The sequence below is a fragment of the Myotis daubentonii genome, chromosome 11 (genome assembly GCF_963259705.1).
Source record: "Myotis daubentonii chromosome 11, mMyoDau2.1, whole genome shotgun sequence".
NCBI classification, from domain to species: domain Eukaryota; kingdom Metazoa; phylum Chordata; class Mammalia; order Chiroptera; family Vespertilionidae; genus Myotis; species Myotis daubentonii.
In genome coordinates, this window is record NC_081850.1 from 65,482,879 (window position 1) to 65,502,911 (window position 20,033).

A 20,033-nucleotide genomic window follows, 5' to 3' on the forward strand; every position below is an offset into this window, starting at 1 on the left:
CTGGCAATCTTGTTTGAAAAGCCTTATTTTGTAGCATATGCCATTTTTCATAGTGTAATTTTTCTGATCATGGCTGATTGCAATCTACCAACATGATGTCACTGAATGTCAGTTGGGAAGAGATCCTCACATCAACTTGAAGCCATCAAAAGCCAGCAACAAAGAATCAGGTAGAAAAAAATTTCACCAGAAGCAAATCATGAGGCTAAATCAGTATGTCATCAATAACATAGTATAAAAAATACATAAACAAAAGCTGACACATCTCAAAGGAGAAAAAGACAAATCCACAACTATAATTGTGCAATATATTTTGCATAAGATTTTGCATATATCTTATGAGATGATGAATAAGCAAAAATTACTAATTGGGAATACAACATTATTAACGATCCATGTAGCAAACTTGACCTAGTTTACATATTAACAACACTGTACATGACAGCAGAATGCATATTCTATTAAAGGTATATGAAGATATTGACTATTCAGTAATTTTAGGAGATATATTTCCCTGTGCTCCTGACTGCAACCAGAGGATTTAATGAATGCCACTTAAAGAACTTAATCCTATTGACACACATCTCTAAGGCCTGTTTGATATCTCTGTTCCTCAGGCTGTAGATGAAGGGGTTCAGCATGGGGGTAACTACTGTATACATGACAGAAGCAATTATGTCTTTAGAACCCCATGATGAGGAGAAAAAGTAAACACCAGTAGCTGTCCCGTAGTATAAAGACACCACAGAGAGATGGGAGCCACAGGTAGAAAAGGCTTTATAGAGTCTCTTAGTGGAGGGGACCCTGAGGATGATGGTCCCTATACGGATATAGGAGCCCAAAATAACACCAATACACAAAAAGGAAATCATTCCTCCAACGGTGAATATGACCAGCTCATTGAGGAAGGTGTCTGAACAGCTCAGCTTCAGGAGTGCAGCGAGGTCACAGAAGTAGTGGGTGATGGCATTGTCAGCACAGAAAGACAGTCGGACCAAGAGGAGGCAGTACAAAAGGGCAATGACACAGGAGAGAACCCAGGAGTCAGCCACCAGCAGCACACACAGCCCCTCCCTCATGATGGAGGTGTAGTGCAGAGGGTGACAGATGGCCACATACCTGTCATATGCCATCACAGCCAGAAGAAAATTGTCAAGACCAGCAAAAAGCATGAAAAAATACAACTGAGAAATACATCCCCCATAGGAAATGGATTGTTGCTGAGTCTGCATGTTCCTGAGCATCTTAGGGACAGTGACAGAGGAGAGAGAAAGGTCAGAGAAGGCCAGGTGGCTGAGGAAGAAGTACATGGGCGTGTGCAGGCGAGAGTCCAGCCTGATGAGCAGGATGATGAGCAGGTTGCCCAGCACTGTGGTCAGGTACATGCCCAGGAACAGGGTGAAGAACACGCCCTGCTGCCCTGGCGGGATGGGGAGCCCCAGGAGGAGGAACTGGGACACGCTGCTCTGGTTCTCAGGCCTCATGCTGCTCCTCTGTCTGCTGGGGAGGAAGAAGGCTTGGGAATCTCAGGAACCTAGAAAGGATGAACAGGACATCTCATCTCATACTGTCATTATTGGGAAAACCATTCATTTTTAAATAATTTCATATTAATTTCTCACACCTGTGGATGTGTGCCTCTTCCGTCTCACCCAGTCTGGCTTCCGTCTCACCCAGTCTTCCGTCTCAAAACATTGAACCTCCAAAATAGTCACAAGACCTCATCACCTAGAAGAGGGGTTTGCTGTTTATTCAAATATTACTTTTAACATCACGTCTGTGTCGGAACCTCTACCTAGGACTGCAGTGCAGCCGTGAGCAAGAAAAGCAAGGTGCCCACCTCTATGAATTTACATCTTGATGAGCATGGAGGGATCATTTCTACACCAGGCCAGAGCCAAAGCATAATGATTCACTGTGGCAGGAATGTTAGGTGAGCCCCTGAAAAGTGGTGTCTTTTGTTTCTGCGTGAAGGTAACGTGAGCCTCCAGTGCTGAGTTGGTGTTGTTGGAGCATTGTCAGACCTCCTGTGAACCTGCCGGCTCCCATTGACCCTCAGCTGTAAACTCAGGGACACTCTGGAAATGGGTGGCACTTGAGGCCAGAATATCTCCAAAACCAGAATAGTCCACAAAGTATATTTCATAATAATGCTGAACATTTAGAAGAACATTTGGGTACCAGGATAAGGACTTTACCTACATTTCCCAATTTAATCCACACATCAGCCTTACATTCCCAGATTTTAAAACCTCTTCACAGCTGCTCTAAGGATTTGTATTCTTGGACCTATATTAGTTTTTACAAAATAGAAACATAAATGACACAAATTCTGTAGGCACACAGCAGTACAGCAGGGACAGAATGGCACACAAATACACGTGTGTATATTAGTATCTACTACATATGTGATAGGTACTGTTTATAAGTTGATATGTATGTATTACCATTTTCTATAAATTAAAAATCACCAAGTGTTAGCTACTTCATAGGATTCTGTCTAATATGTCAGTGTGATCAGAACCCATGCTCTTAACTGTTACACAGGGAAACTTCCCTTTTCTTGCTTAGTAGCAAAGCAGAATATATTGTTTTAGAGCTGTGAGGACCCAGATTTGTCCAAAATTTTTTTATTCCCTTTACTAGATAATTCTATTCCTTCCTATTTATTTACTTTCCAAGTGACAAAAAATTCTCAAATACATTAAGATCTATTTATGCAATAACTATTTCCTGAGGGCCTCTGCAAGATTCACAAAACCAGTGTAATTATTTCCATTTTGTAGATGTGATAGTGAGACCAATATTTTATAACTTCCCGAAGGTCTCATCACTATTTAATGGTAATTGTGCCCTAATACCTTCACATAGCATGATGCCTGGAGTTTAAGTTTAGTTAGTGTGTTTGTTTCCTTGGGATGTTTAGTAAAAATAAAGAAAGGTTGGAAAATCCTGAGCAACTCAACCACATTCATGTACATAAAAATGATAGCAAATCCATTTCAAAAACCAGGGTGTTGCTTAGAATTTGAGTATCTTAGGTTATGGTGCCCCAGAGGGAGGACTCTTTAGGAAATACTTGAGTCATCGATACAGATCTCTGTCTCTCTCTCTCTTTGTCTCACAAACACACACACACACACACACACACACACAGACACACACACCTGCTTTGATAATGTACATCACCTCTGACCAAATTTCCATCCTAAAGGAAGAATAGCCAATATATGGTTCATCTCATAAACACTCATATGCATACCTACATGTCAGAATTAACAGTAGTTGGACATACACACATACAGTAATACACCTCTCACCCCAAAACACACTCACAATGCACATCAAGACTCCTGTTTCATGATATACCTAGTGAACACTCACCTTTCCACATATACATAACTCAAACATTAAAGCAGACAAGACCACAAACAATTCAAAAATCTTACAAGAAACACACAACACAACATATATGTAGACCCAGCCACACTCGCTACAACAAACAGTATACACTCTCCTATTAATGAGAGTGTGTTAATGAGCTTCCCTCCTTGTGACCTTCCCCTTGCTGGGGAGGGCAGTCAGCATGGGGCAGTTAAGTCTATTCAGTCACAGGCACAGTCACTAAACCAACACCAATACCCACCCCCATGCATATGGTCACACACACATGATCACATACACACAGAGAAAGTCCAATAACATAACTTCCAGCTCTCATACACGAGGTGTCACCCACAGGCACAGCTCACATGTGCACCACAACACACTGCTGAGCAGAGGCCTGAGCTCTCTCTGAGCTGACCTTGGTTCCTGGTGACTTCAGCATCTTCTAGTCCAGCAGCACAGACAACAGTGTTACTCCGGATGTTTAGCTGTGATGCTAGTGTTACAGACAGACATGAATGAGGAGTCCCAACCTAACACCAGGAGGCTGAGAACTTGGTCCACTTATGCTAAAATGAGACTGTGAGTCAGATTCATAGCACATACACATACAACTATCAAACCGCACATATATAAGCGTATACAATACGTGCACACACACAGGGTCATGGACACAGAGTCTCACACATGAACTCACTAGCACACAGGCAGGTCCATCGGCAAAGGCAGATTTCCAGCTCCTCTCACCTGGGCTCATTGGTGAGTTCAGACACCTTCTGCTGCAGATTATCGCCCATCTGCTCAGCTTTTCTTCAGGAGACCTAACATCAGACACGCAGAGAAAATATCTCGGAGCATGGCACTTCTACAGACTTTCCTTTCCCTTAACCAGCTCCAGAGAAATGAGTCCACAGATGACACTTAACTACTAATGAGAGTCTGCAAACAAGTCCCCAAGCTTGTGGCTAATTTCTAACTGCCCTTTGGGAGCTGTGTGTCCAAGAAGAGTAAGAGGGACTGGAGTCCTAGGGGACAGTGTCCCTGATTCCAGTCATGCCCTGGACTGCTTTGTTCTTGGGCATTGCTCCAGCTGGGAAAAAAGATTTTTCAACTTTTTATTTTGAAATGATTTCAAAGTTATAGAAAAGTTGTAATAACAATATTAAGAATTCCTGGTCAATCTTCAGCCAATTCCCCAATGGTTAACATTTTACTATGTTTACCTTCTGTATCTGTATCCTATATAATAAGAGAGGAACATGCTAATTAGCTTTTAGGCCCTGAGGTGGAATGACCAAGCAGTTACGACCAGATCACGTATCAGCAAGAAGTTGGGCCAGCGAGGTACAAGTGGGTTGCGGAGAACTACAGGACAGGGCAGGGCAGCAAGGAAGCAGGAGGTGGAGAGCTACAGGAGAGGGCAGGGTAACAAGAGGGAAGGGTGGGGGAGCTACAGGAGGGCGGGGCAGCAGGTAGAGAGCTTCAGGAGGGCTGCAGCGACCTGTTGGCGCACGGATTCCTGCGCAGGGCTACTAATATGTATATATTTATGTACTATTGATTTGTATGTATATTTCAGGCTTAGATTTATAGCCGATATAGCAGTACATGTTATCAGAATGCATATGATAATGTTTCCAAAGCTACTGTTTTTATCCTTTTATAACAAATTTTCAAAAAATTTATTGTTGAAAGTATTACATTTGTCCCCTTTATCCTCCATTAACCCTTGTAGCCTGCCCCCATTCCCTACCCCAGACCTTCAGCATACTATTATCTGGATCCACTCATTATGGAAACATGCATACAAGTTCTTTGGTTGATCTCTTCCCACCCACCCACCCATGCCCGCCTTCCCTCAGAGATCTGACAGTATGTTCCATGCGTCTATGTCTCTGGATCTATTTTGTTCATTAGTTTATTTTGTTCATTAGATTCCACATTTAAGTGAGATCATGTGATACTTGTCTTTCTCTGACTGGCTTTTTGCTTAGTGTAATACTCTGCAGGTCCCTTCATGCTGTCTCAAAGGGTAAAACATCCTTCTTTCTTCATCTACAGGTGGGCTGTTTCCAGTTCTTATTTACTGTGAATTGCATGGCTTTGAACATAGGGGTGCACATATTCTTTCCGATTGGTGTTTTGAGTTTCTTAGGATATATTCCTAGAGGGGAATTGCAGAGTCAAACGGCAGTTCCATATTTAATTTTTTGAGGAAACTCCATACTGTTTTCCATAGTGATTGCACCAATCTGCATTCCCACCAGCAGTGTATTAGGGTTCCCTGTTCTCCACATCCTCGCCAGCACTTGTCATTTGTTGATATGTTGATGGTAGCCATTCCGATAGGAAATGGATTGTTGCTGAGTCTGAATGTTCCTGAGCATCTTAGGGACAGTGACAGAGGAGAGAGAAAGGTCAGAGAAGGCCAAGTGGCTGAGGAAGAAGTACATGGGCGTGTGCAGGCGAGAGTCCAGCCTGATGAGCAGGAGGATGAGCAGGTTGCCCAGCACCGTGGTCAGGTACATGCCCTGGAACAGGGTGAAGAACACGTCCTGCTGCCCTGGTGGGATGGGGAGCCCCAGGAGGAGGAACTGGGACACGCTGCTCTGGTTCTCAGGCCTCATGCTGCTCTTCTGTCTGCTGGGGATGAAGAAGGTGTGGGAATCTTAGGAACGCAGAATGGATGACCAGGACCATCATATCTCATACTGTCAATCTCTGGCAAAACCATGAATTTTAACTCCATACCTGTTAGTTTCTCATATCTGTGGCTTCATGCGTCTTCCCTCTATTTCCGTCTGGCTCCAGGAATCATCACACCCCTAAAGCAACCAGCAAGACCTCCTTGCACAGAAACAAGAGGGCATTCACCCAGTTCTATGAGTTTATGTCTTTACATTTTTTTTTTATTGGTTTCAGAGAGGAAGGAAGGAGAGAGAGAGAGAGATAGCAACATCGTTGATGCCAAGAGAATCATTGAAGGGCTGCCTCCTGTAAGGGCAATGTAAAACTGATGTATGGTTTTTATTAGTAATTGTGGGGATTGAACCCACAACCCTGCTATGTGCCCTGACTGGGCATTGAACTGTGACTTCCTGGTTCATAGGTCAATGCTCAACCACTGAGCCACAGCAGCCGGGCTGAGTGTACATGTTAATGACCACAGAGAGATAATTTCTAGTTTGGCCAAGGCCAAACCATAATAATTCACTGTGGTAGATACCGGAGATGAGCCCCTGCAAACCAGTGTCAGTTGTTTCTGCCTGAATGTAATGTGAAACCCAGTCCCATTGACCCACACCTGTAAACTCAGGGACACTCCAGTGATGGGTGCCATTTAAAGCCACTTGATGCCAAAATAGCTCCCAAACCAAGATAGCCCACAAATTCTCTTTCATAATATCGCTGAACATTTTGGTGAACGTTTGGGTGCTGGTCTAAGGACTTTATCTACATTTCCTAATTAAATCTACACATCAGTCTTACATTTCCAGATTTTCAACCATCTCCACAGTTACATTAAGAATTTGTGTTCTTTCAACTTTTTTAGCTTTTAAGACATAGACATATAAATGACAGAAATTCTTTAGGCACACATAGTACAGTAGGGGACAGAATGGCACAAACGTGTGTATATCTGTATCTATAATACATGTGACATGTATGTAACTTGATATATATATGTGTTATCATTTTCTATAAATTAAAAATGACCAAGTATTATCTACTTCATGGGATTCAGTCTAATGTGTGTTATCATAGCCCATGCTCTCAATCATTACACATGGAAACTTCTCTTTTGTTGTTTAGAGAAGTGAAGTGAAGCACAATGTATTATTTTAGAGATGTGAGGGCCAAAAGTTGTCCAAAATTTTCTTAGTCCCATTTACTATCTAATTTAATTCCTGTATATACCTTCAACTGACAAAAATTTTCATATACATTAACTTCCATTTAATCAATGAATATTTATGAGAGATTTGATTATAAACGAGTGCTGGATTTTATCAAATGCTTTTTCTGCATCCATTGATAGGACCATGTGGTTTTTATCCTTCATTTTGTTTATGTGGTGTATCATGTTTATTGATTTGCAGATATTGCACCAATCTGGCATCCCTGGAATAAATTTCACTTGATCATGGTATATGATTTTTTTTAAAAAATCTTTATTGTTCAGATTACTAGAGAAGATCCTCTTTTTTTCCCCTCATAGCTCCCCTCCACCCGGTTCCCACCCCACTCCAGGCCCCCCCCTTCCCCAACTGACCTCTTGTATAGGTGTAAGCTCTTTGTCCAATCTCTTCCCACACCCCCACAACCCTTTCCACCCAAGAATTGTCTGTCTGCTCCCTTTCCATGCCCCTGGTCCTATTAAGTTCACCAGTCTGTTCTGTTCATCAGGTTTTTTATTCATTTGATTTTTAGGTTCACTTGTTGTTAGATATGTATTTGTTGTCACTTGTTCATAATTTTTTATCTGTACTTTTTTCTTTTTCTTCCTCTTCTTAGAGAATACCCTTCAGCATTTCATATAATACTGGTTTGGTGGTGATGAACTCCTTTCTCTTCTTCTTGTCTGTGAAGCTCTTTATCTGACCTTCAATTCTAAATGATAGCTTTGCTGGGTTGCCGGGAGCCGGTCCATCCTTGCTGTTTCAAGGGACCTGGCATATATGGCATACGGTTCTTAATATGTTTGCTCACCTTCTTGGCGCTGTGTTTTAACCAAGGTCACCAGGTAGGGATTTTCCCCTGAAGTTAGGGAGGGAATAAAACCCCTCAACTAAGTGCCAGGCGGGTAATTAATCCCTTTAACTACGAACAATCATGCTTAAACTACATAATCTTTTCTCCCTGGAATGGAGATAAGAAACGCCCTAACCTTTGTAATAGAGATTGACAGGATTAAAATGAACTGGTATAAATACAGATGTAACAAGACAGCAAGACACAGAACTCAGAACACAGAACTTATAAGACAGAACTGAGAACACAGGGCTTGGAAGACAGGACCAAGAGAGACAGAGCCTAGGCACAGAACCTACACAGAACATTCTCTAGAGACAGAAGAACTTCACTGGAGAGAGCATGCCAGAGGATCCTGGACAGAGGCTGGCCTCGGAGCCTGGAGATGGAGCCTAGCGAGAGAACATGGCAAAAGATCCTGGACTGAACCTGACTACAGAAATTGGCAAGAGAACCTGACTAGAACCTGGACACTGAACCTGACTGGAGAGCCTGGACAGAACCTGGCTGGAGATCCTAAGCAGAACCTCTCTGGAGTTCCAGACCAGAACTTGGCTGGAGATCTGGGCTAGAGATCCTGGCTAGGCTGCTGATCAACTGAACACTGTCTCCGTGTCCTTCCTTCTTCGCCGACTCCGTCTACACCTTTGGGGATCCCTGGACCCGCTGGGGTTGGACCCTGGACCCCAGCACTGGGTAGAATAATCTTGGTTGTAGGTTGTTGCTAATCATCACTTTGTATATTTCTTGCCATTCCCTTCTGGCCTGCATAGTTTCTGTTGAGAAATCAGCTGACAGTCGCATTGGTACTCCCTTGTAGGTAACTGTATTTCTCTTGCTGCTTTTAATATTGTCTCTTTGTCTTTTTCCCTTGTCCTTTTAATTATAATATGTCTTGATGTGGTCCTCTTTAGGTTCCTTTTGTTTGGGGTTCTCTGTGCATCCTGAACTTGTCAGTCTATTTCTTTCAACAGGTAGGGGAAGTTTTCTGTCTTTATTTCTTCCGATAGGTTTTCCATAGCTTGCTCTCTCTCTTCTTCTGGCACCCCCATTATTCGGATGTTGGTACGCTTGAAGTTGTCCCAGAGGCTCCTTTCACTATCTTCATATTTTTGGATTCTTTTTTCTTTTTGCCTTGCGGTTGGGTGTTTTTTGCTTCTTCGTATCTCAAATCTTTGACTTGATTCTTGGGATCCTCTAGTCTGCTGTTGGATCTCTGTATATTATTCTTTATATGAGTCAGTGTATGCTTAATTTGTGATTGGTCCTTTTCATATTTTTGAGGGTGTCATTAAATTTCTCAGAGGTTTCTATAAAATTCGTGAGTAACCTTATAATCGTGGTTTTGAACTCTATATCTAGTATTTTGCTTTCCTCCATTTCTTTCATTTGTTACATGTTTCTTTGTCTCCGCATATTGGCTGCTTCCCTGTGTTGATAGAGTGGCTTTGTGTGCCAGGTGTCCTATAGGGCCCAGTGGCTCAGCTTCCCCAGTCACCTGAGGTGGACACTCTTGGTGCACCCCTCTGTATGCTGTTTGCACAGTCTTGTTGTAGTTAACCCTTGATTGCCATTGGTATCACTGGGAGGAATTGACCTCCAGGCCAATTGGTTGTGATGACCAGCTGTGTCTACACTGGAATATCTGTTGCACAGGAGACATTCTTATGGGGCAGGACTTGCTTCGGTGCTCACTGAGTCTGCCCCTTGAGGGTATTTCTTATGGGTGTGAAGAGTTGTAATTCGGTATGGTCTCACTCTGACTGCTGGATACACTGGCTCTTGGATCTCCAAGGAGTTTCAAGGTCAGCCGCTGTCTGAGGTTGCCCAGCAGAAGGTCCAGAGACATCTGCAGATTATTCCTCTTTGTATGGGGTTTGGAAGTCTCCAGACGAGGCCCAGCTGTGAAGCAAGGCAGGCTGCAGCTGCCTGGCCTTGGATCTTGGGCCTTCTTTTGGAAGCACTGAGACTCTCTGACCCAGTTGCAGTTTGACAGGTTTTAGGCAGAGAAAGGACAGGCCATTCATATGTAAAGCCGATGTGCACAGCTTGGATGGGGTTGTAAATTGTGTGTGTGGGGTCTCTGGGAATCACCAGGGTGGAACAAACAGCAATGGCTCCCAGTCAGCCCTGCAGCAGAGAGGTCAAGGGTCTCTGTGTCCCCCGCCTTCCGTGAAGGAACAATTATCACTGTGAGCTCCTCTGTGAGAAAGCCGCCCTCACGTTCCTGTCCAGACAGTCCAGTTTCTCACCATATTTGTCTGTGTCACCCAGAGTCTCGCCAGGAACTGGAGTTCAGAGCAAGCGGGAGCTGGTATCTCCCTCCCGATTGAAAGAGCAGCACATCCAGGTGCCAGCACTTTATGCGCCTCGGCATCTCTTACCTGTGTCACTGTGCTTTCTTCACCTCTCTAGTTGTAGAATGTCCACTCAGCCAGCTTTCCTGCAGTTCTGCCTTTTAGTTGTAATTGTGATGTGGTTGTGAGAGGCAGCAAGTATAGGTGTTTTCCTATGCCGATATCTTGGTTCTCCTCAGGATTATATTATTTAAAGTAAAAAAAAAAATTAAAAAAATTGAAGGAAAAGAAAACCCATCATAGTGTTTAGCTAATCATATGCTTTACATAGTTTACTTCTCAATATTTCCAGTCTAATGACTATGCTGTATACCTGACAGCAATACAAAATAATATTGAAAGTAAATATAATTGACAAAAAGAAGAAAATCTGTTATTTACCAGCATATAAGTAGAAATAACTGAATTGAACAGATTTGGTATAGGTTGGTTCACACAATCATTGTCTTCAAATTCGTATAGTTGAAAAAGTGAACAAACTTGTTCCCTGGAATGTGAGAGTGTAGAGATATGGCTCATCTATAAAAATAGCCTGAGGTCATAAGGAATTCTCTGTAAAAATTTATTGGTGATTCTTACATGACAAAATTATTGCAGATGTGGTGGCCAAATGATGATTCTTCTAATTCTATTATTTCTTGTATGTTCATTAGGTGTACTAGTATTCTCCTGTAAGAAGGGACTTACCCTATTTCCCACATTTATTTATGTTTCTTTGTTTTTTCATATCATTATGGTCTCATGGATGCTTACTGATTCTCTTGAGTTATAATCCATGACAACTATTTATTTTGTAGCTTTAGGTGTTTTAATTGGTTGCAAGGATTCTAAATGATCTCAGAGAAGCCAACTGGGAAATACTTATAAGAGAAACAAAAGGAGTAAAAACTAGAAACTAATAAACTGAATAGGAAATTTACCCACAGGAGGTGGGTCAGGAGTGGGACACAAATAATGGGTAATGAGGCAACATAGCTGTTGATATACAGACAATAAATAAAAATAAATTGCAACCTATTTATACATTTTAAAACCCATGAGTTTGAATTGATATGTCCAGTTCTAGTTTGACACCATTGAGTTTTTTTCCAGCCTCTCCTTTTCCATGTACAGAGCTCCTTTCCCTGAGACTGAGAGTAAATATCTTTTCCTCGGTGTTTACTTATTTACTGAATCTTTGGATACATGGTGAGTTGTTTCAGAATCTTGAACTCAAACCACAGTTAATAACAAACCACAGCTTAAAACTTTGTTTTGAATTCGTTTCTAAAATTGTGAACGGATATAGACAAAATTCTAGGTTCAAGAACTGCTTAGGTTATTGATTTTATTTTCCCTTTTAGTGTAATTATGGTGTTAATTTAAATTTTGTTATGTTCATTTGATTTGTTTTATTTTATTTTGCTTTACTAGCCACCTTTTCTATTCATGTTTTACTTGTAAAAGTCAACATAGTCAAAACTGTGCAAATAATTCTACCCAACTCCCAATCACTTCTGCCCCTCCTCCTGTAGATAAAAAATCCTATTAGTTTCTGATTTATTCTTCCTGTGCTTCTTTTTGCTCAATGGGCAGACAGTTGGATATTTTATTTTCCTTCCTTTTTACATGGGAAGTAGCACACCATAAATGCTCTTTTATACATTGCTTTTTTTCATTCAGCAATATATCTTACTATTTCTTCGTATTAATTCATAGATATCCTTGTTCTTATTTTTTTTCACAGTTGCAAAATACTCAATTGATGTTGTATAGAGACTACTTTAGTGGTCATAAAATGAGATCTTGCTGATGGGTGTCCTAAATGGTTCAAATGGTTAGAATGGTAAATGTTATGTTTTGTATATCAAACTACAATAAAAATTAAAGAGAGTGTAAGAAGTGATCTCTTAATAATGCATTGAAGAATCATATAACAATTATAATAATGTAAGATTAAGTTAATACAGATAGTCCTCGTGTTACATCGGATTCGACGTACATTGTTTCGTGGTTATGTCGCCATCTCCCATATATATATATATATATAAAGTTCTGTCATTTTGACATATGTACATATGTGCTTTATGTTTTTTATTATTTCTTTACCACAAGTAAAGGTCAAAAATTGTTATCTTTTCCTCAAATTTTTTTTACTGTTTCACTTCAACTGCTGTGTCTCTGCTCCATGTGAGTGACTAGGTGCTTATGTAGGTGAGTTCCGTGCCATAGGAATAGGTCCTCGAAGTAACCTGAGGACCTACTGTAGAGGGAAATGGATTAAAATATACATTTAATCAAAAGGGAGGAAGACAAGAAAGAATATATGTGAAATGTATCAAATAAAAAACATAGTTACATGGAAAATATAAATTCAAATTATGATTACTCTAGAGGCCCGGTGCATGAAATTTGTGCAGGGGGGGGGCGGGTCTCTTATCCCATCTGCACCCTCTCCAATCCGGGACCCCTTAGGGGATGTCCGACTGCAGGTTTAGGCCCATTCCTGGGGATCAGGCCTAAACCAGCAGTTGGACATCCCTCTTACAATCCTGGATCACTGGCTCCTAATAGCTAACCTGCCTGCCTGGTTGCCCCTAACTGCCTCTGCCCCCTTGCCTGACCACTGCTCATTGCCTCTCCATGCTGTCCTGTTTGCCCCTAACTGGCCCCTGCTGCCAGCCAGGTCACCCCCAAATGCCCCCTCGCTGCTGGCCTGGTCACTCCTACCTGCCCCTCCCCACCAGCCTGGTTGTTCCAAACAACCCCCTTCTGCTGGCCTGGTCACCCCTAACTGCCCCCCCCACGCCGGCCTGGTTGTCCCCACCTGTAGCCCACTGATGGCCTGGTCACCCCTAATTGCACCCCCTTCCAGCCTGGTCGCCCCCAACTGCGCCCCTCTGCCAGCCTCGTTGCCCTCAAATTCCCCCTCTCTGCCAGCCTAGTTGCCCCTCACTGCCCCCCCCCCCCCCCCGCCAGCCTAATCGCAACCAACTGCCACCCTTGCTGGCCTGATCATCCCGTACAGTCCCCCTCTGCCAGCCTGGTCATCGCTCACTGACCCCCCTGCTGGCCAGGTCGCCCCACACAGCCTGCTTTTTCAGATGTTTGGTCGTCCCTTAATAACCCCTCTACCAGCCTTATGGCCCCACGCAGCCTGCTGTTTAGACGTTTGGTCATCCCTCACTAACCCCTCTGCTGGCGTGGTCGCCCCTAACAGCCCCTCTCCGCCAGCCTAGTTGCCCCTCGTTGCCCCCCTGCCAGCCTAATCACCCCCAACCGGCCCCCTGTGCCAGCCTAGTTGATTCTAACTGCCCCCCCCCTCCAGCCTCGTAGCCCATAACTGCCCCCACCCCTGCTGGTCTGGTCGCCCCCAACTGCTCCTCTCCCATGCTGGCCTGGACGCCTCTCATGGCCCCTCCGCTGGCCTGGTTGCCCCACGCAGACTGCTGTTCAGTCATTTGGTTGTCCCTCACTAATCCCCCTGCTGGCCTGGTCGTAGGCAGCCATCTTGTGAAGGTGTGAGAGTCAATTTGTATATCACCTCTTTATTATATGGGATTAGATGTCAAGAGACAAAATTCTCCAGAAATACAATAATTGTTGCTCTACATAAAATGAGCAATATCCAGCATTACATTGTTAATAATGGACACCTCACAAGTATAAGGAAAAAGAAAAGTTTAAAATGATGGAAAAAATATACCATTTAAACTCTAAGCGCAAGAAAGCTGCATTTTACTACCTTTTCTATACTAATATCTATTCTCTATCTGTATATTTATACCTATATGTCTGTTTGTATATCTGTATGTGTACCTATATCCATAGTAATAGATATAAAGTACCTATAGTAATATTAGAAGTAGATGTGTAGTTAAGGTAAAGCCCATTTCTAGAAACATCTCCTAATCATAAATGCAGTGGTGTGCTTTTGAATGTATTTTTGAAAAGTCTGGCCCTCTTGTTTGAAAAGCCTTATTTTGTAGCATATGCCATTTTTCATAGTGTAATTTTTCTTATCATGGCTGATTGCAATCTACCAACATGATGTCACTGAATGCCAGTTGGGAATAGATCCTTACAATCAACTTGAAGCCATCAAAAGCCAGCCTCAAAGAATCAGGTAGAAACAAATCTCACCAGAATCAACTCATGAGGCTAAATCAGTATGTCATCAGTAACATAGTATAAAAAATACATAAGCAAAAGCTGACACATCTCAAAGGAGAAAAAGACAAATCCACAACTATAATTGTGCAATATGTATTGCATAAGATTTTGCATATATCTTATGAGATGATGAACAAGCAAAAATTACTAATAGGGAATATAAAATTATTAATGATCCATGTAGCAAACTTGACCTAGTTTACATATTAACCACACTGTACATGAGAGCAGAATGCATATTCTATTGAAGTTATATGGAGATGTTGACTATTCAGTAGTTTTAGGAGATATATTTCCCTGTGCTCCTGACTGCAACCAGAGGATTTAGTGATTGCCACTTAAAGAACTTAATCCTCATGATAGACACCTCTAAGGCCTGTTTGATATCTCTGTTCCTCAGGCTGTAGATGAAGGGGTTCAGCATGGGTGTAACTACTGTATACATGACCGAAGCAATTATGTCTTTGGAACCCCATGATGAGGAGAAAAGGTAAACACCTGTAGATGTCCCGTAGTATAAAGACACCACAGAGAGATGGGAGCCACAGGTAGAAAAGGCTTTATAGAGTCTCTTAGTGGAGGGGACCCTGAGGATGATCGTCCCTATATGGATATAGGAGCCCAAAATAACACCAATACACAAAAAGGAAATCATTCCTCCTACAGTGTAAATGACCAGCTCATTGAGGAAGGTGTCTGAACAGCTCAGCTTCAGGAGTGCAGCGAGGTCACAGAAGTAGTGGATGATGGCATTGTCAGCACAGAAAGACAGTCGGACCAAGAGGAGGGAGTACAAAAGGGCATTGCCACAGGAGAGAACCCAGGAGCCAGCCACCAGCACCACACACAGCCCCTCCCTCATGATGGTGGTGTAGTGCAGAGGTTGACTGATGGCTACATACCTGTCATATGCCATCACAGCCAGAAGAAAATTGTCAAGACTAGCAAAAAGTATGAAAAAATACAACTGAGAAATGCATCCCCCATAGGAGATGGATTGTTGCCGAGTCTGCATGTTCCTGAGCATCTTAGGGACAGTGACAGAGGAGAGAGAAAGGTCAGAGAAGGCCAGGTGGCTGAGGAAGAAGTACATGGGCGTGTGCAGGCGAGAGTCCAGCCTGATGAGCAGGATGATGAGCAGGTTGCCCAGCACCGTGGTCAGGTACATGCCCAGGAACAGGGTGAAGAACACGCCCTGCTGCCCTGGCGGGATGGGGAGCCCCAGGAGGAGGAACTGGGACATGCTGCTCTGGTTCTCAGCCCTCATGCTGCTCTTCTGTCTGCTGGGGAGGAAGAAGGCTTGGGAGTCTCAGGAACCTAGAAAGGATGAACAGGACATCTCATCTCATACTGTCATTATTGGGAAAACCTTTCATTTTTAAATATTTTCATATTAATTTCTCACACCTGTGGATGTATGCCTCTTTCCTCTCTCCCAGTCTGGCTTCAGGAAAACATTGAACCTCCAAAGTAATCAGAAGACCTTATCACATAGAAGAGGGGTTTGCTGTTTATTCAAATATTACTTTTAACATCATGGCTGTGTCGGAACCTCTACTAAGGACTGCAGTGTAGCAGTGAGCAAGAAAAGCAAGGTGCCCACCTCTGTGAGTTTACATCTTGATGAGCATGGAGGCATCATTTCTACACCAGGCCAGAGCCAAACCATAATGATTCACTGTGGCAGGAATGTTAGGTGAGCCCCTGAAAAGTGGTGTGAGTTGTTTCTGCCTAAAGTAACGTGAGACTCCAGTGCTGGGTGGGTGTTGTTGGAGCATTGTCAGACCTCCTGTGAACCTGCCGGCTCCCATTGACCCTCAGCTGTAAACTCAGGGACACTCTGGAAATGGGTGGCCATTGAAAGCCACTGAGGCCAGAATATCTTCAAAACCACAATAGTCCACAAAGTATCTTTCATAATAATGCTGAACATTTAGATGCACATTTGGGTACCAGATAAGGACTTTACCTACATTTCCCAATTTAACCCACACATCAGCCTTACATTCCCAGATTTTAAAACCTCTTCACAGCTGCTCTAAGAATTTGTATTCTTTGACCTATATTAGTTTTTAAGAAATAGAAACATAAATGACACAAATTCTGTGGGCACACAGCAGTACAGCAGGGACAGAATGGCACACAAATACACGTGTGTATATTAGTATCTACTACATATGTGATAGGTACTGTTTATAAGTTGATATGTATGTATTACCATTTTCTATAAATTAAAAATCACCAAGTTTTAGCTACTTTATGGGATTCTGTCTAATATGTCTGTGTGATCAGAACCCATGCTCTTAACTGTTACACAGGGAAACTTCCCTTTTCTTGCTTAGGAGCAAAGCACAATATATTGTTTTAGAGCTGTGAGGACCCAGAGTTGTGGAAAATTATTTATTCCCTTTACTAGATAATTTTATTCCTTCATATTTATTTACTTTCCAAGTGACAAAATTCTCAAATACATTAAGAGCTATTTATACAATAACTCTTTACTGAGGGCCTCTGCAAGATTCACAAAACTAGTGTAATTATTTCCATTTTATAGATGTGAAAGTGAGACCAATATTTTATATAACTTCCCCAAGGTCTCATCACTATTTAACAGTAATTGTTCCCAATACCTTCACACAGCATGATGCTTGGAGTTTAAGGTTCGTTAGTGTGTTTGTTTCCCTGGGATGTTTAGTAAAAATAAAGAAAGATTGGAAAATCCTGAGCAACTCAATCACATTCATGTACATAAAAATGATAGCAAATCCATTTCAAGAACCAGGGTGTTGCTTAGAATTTGAGTATCTTAGGTAATGGTGCCCCAGAAGGAGGACACTTTAGGAAATACTTGAGTCATCGATACTGATCTCTTTCTCTCTCTCTCTCTCTCTCTCTCTCTCTCTCTCTCTCTCTCTCTCACACACACACACACACACAAACACACATCAGCTGCTTTGATAATGTACATTGTCTCTGACCAAATTTCCATCTAAAGGAAGAATAGCCAATATGTGGTTCATCTCATGAACACTCATATGCATACATACAAGTTAGAATTAACAGAAGTTGGACATACACACATACAGTAATACACCTCTAAGCCCAAAACACACTCACAATGCACATCAAGACTCCTGTTTCATGATTTACCTAGTGAACACTCACCTTTCCACATATACATAACTCAAACACTACACACACTTCACCAAAAGCAGACAAGACCACAAACAATTCAAAAATCTTACAAGAAACACACAACACAACACATATGTAGACCCAGCCACACTCACTACAACAAACAGTATACACTCTCCTATTAATGAGAGTGTATTAATGAGCTTCCTTCCTTCTGACCTTCCCCTTGCTGGGGGAGGGCAGTCAGCATGGGGCAGTTAAGCCTATTCAGTCACAGGCACAGTCAGTCATTAAACCACCACCAACACCCATGCATATGGTCACACACACATGGTCACATACACACAGAGAAAATCCAATAACATAACTTCCAGCTCTCATACACGAGGTGTCACCCACAGGCACAGCTCACATGTGCACCACAACACACTGCTGAGCAGAGGCCTGAGCTCTCTCTGAGCTGACCTTGGTTCCTGGTGACTTCGGCATCTTCTTGTCCAGCAGCACAGACAACAGTGTTACTCCGGATGTTTAGCTGTGATGCTAGTGTTACAGACAGACATGAATGAGGAGTCCCAACCTAACACCAGGAGGCTGAGAACTTGGTCCACATATGCTAAAATGAGACTGTGAGTCAGATTCATAGCACATACACAACCATATACAATACGTGCACACACACAGGGTCATGGACACAGAGTCTCACACATGAATCCACTAGCACACAGGCAGGTCCATCGGCAAAAGCAGATTTCCAGCTCCTCTCACCTGGGCTCATTGGTGAGTTCAGACACCTTCTGCTGCAGATTATCGCCCATCTGCTCAGTTTTTCTTCAGGAGACCTAACATCAGACACACAGAGAAAATATCTGGAGACATGGCACTTCTACAGACTTTCCTTTCCCTTAACCAGCTCCAGAGAAATGAGTCCACAGATGACACTTAACTACTAATGAGAGTCTGCAAACAAGTCCCCAAGCTTGTGGCTAATTTCTAACTGCCCTTTGGGAGCTGTGTGTCCAAGAAGAGTAAGAGGGACTGGAGTCCTAGGGGACAGTGTCCCTGATTCCAGTCATGCCCTGGACTGCTTTGATCTTGGGCATTGCTCCAGCTGGGAAAAAAGATTTTTCAACTTTTTATTTTGAAATGATTTCAAAGTTATAGAAAAGTTGTAATAACAATATTAAGAATTCCTGGTCAATCTTCAGCCAATTCCCCAATGGTTAACATTTTACTATGTTTACCTTCTGTGTCTGTATCCTATATAATAAGAGAGGAATATGCTAATTAGCTTTTAGGCCCTGAGGTGGAATGACCAAGCGCGTCATGACCGGATCACGGATCAGCAAGAAGTTGGGCCAGCGAGGTACAAGTGGGTTGCGGAGAACTACAGGACAGGGCAGGGCAGCAAGGAAGCAGGAGGTGGAGAGCTACAGGAGAGGGCAGGGTAACAAGAGGGAAGGGTGGGGGAGCTACAGGAGGGCAGGGCAGCAGGTGGAGAGCTTCAGGAGGGCTGCAGCGACCTATTGGCGCACGGATTCCTGCGCAGGGCTACTAATATGTATATATTTATGTACTAGTGGTTTGTATGTATATTTCAGGCTTAGATTTATAGCCGATATAGCAGTACATGTTATCAGAATGCATATGATAATGTTTCCAAAGCTACTGTTTTTATCCTTTTATAACAAATTTTCAAAAAAATTTATTGTTGAAAGTATTACATTTGTCCCCTTTATCCTCCATTAACCCTTGTAGCCTGCCCCCATTCCCTACCCCAGACCTTCAGCATACTATTATCTGGATCCACTCATTATGGAAACATGCATACAAGTTCTTTGGTTGATCTCTTCCCACCCACTCACCCATGCCCGCCTTCCCTCAGAGATCTGACAGTATGTTCCATGCGTCTATGTCTCTGGATCTATTTTGTTCATTAGTTTATTTTGTTCATTAGATTCCACATTTGAGTCCATGTGATACTTGTCTTTCTCTGACTGGCTTTTTGCTTAGTGTAATACTCTGCAGGTCCCTTCATGCTGTCTCAAAGGGTAAAACATCCTTCTTTCTTCATCTACAGGTGGGCTGTTTCCAGTTCTTATTTACTGTGAATTGCATGGCTTTGAACATAGGGGTGCATATATTCTTTCCGATTGGTGTTTTGAGTTTCTTAGGATATATTCCTAGAGGGGAATTGCAGAGTCAAATGGCAGTTCCATGTTTAATTTTTTGAGGAAACGCCATACTGTT

General features: G+C 42.5%; 1 protein-coding gene across 1 annotated transcript; it reads right to left on the reverse strand.

Moving 5' to 3' along the window:
- Nucleotides 1-497: 497 nt before the first annotated feature.
- Nucleotides 498-15,915, reverse strand: LOC132211725 (olfactory receptor 1J4-like). Its single transcript, XM_059656224.1, has 2 exons — nt 15,419-15,915; nt 498-1,485 (listed from the first exon to the last, which is right to left on the reverse strand). The coding sequence occupies exons 1-2, from the start codon at nt 15,913-15,915 to the stop codon at nt 498-500; spliced, it is 1,485 nt and encodes a 494-aa protein (XP_059512207.1).
- Nucleotides 15,916-20,033: the final 4,118 nt, after the last annotated feature.

What these genes read in the sequence shown, in the direction of transcription:
- LOC132211725 (XM_059656224.1), bottom strand. Translation starts at nt 15,915, where the DNA reads ATGAGGGCTGAGAACCAGAGCAGCATGTCCCAGTTCCTCCTCCTGGGG. An exon ending in TCCCTCCTCTTGGTCCGACT is followed by an intron (nt 1,486 to 15,418) that starts GTCTTTCTGTGC and finishes ACAGAGGAGCAG; the next exon opens with CATGAGGCCTGAGAACCAGA.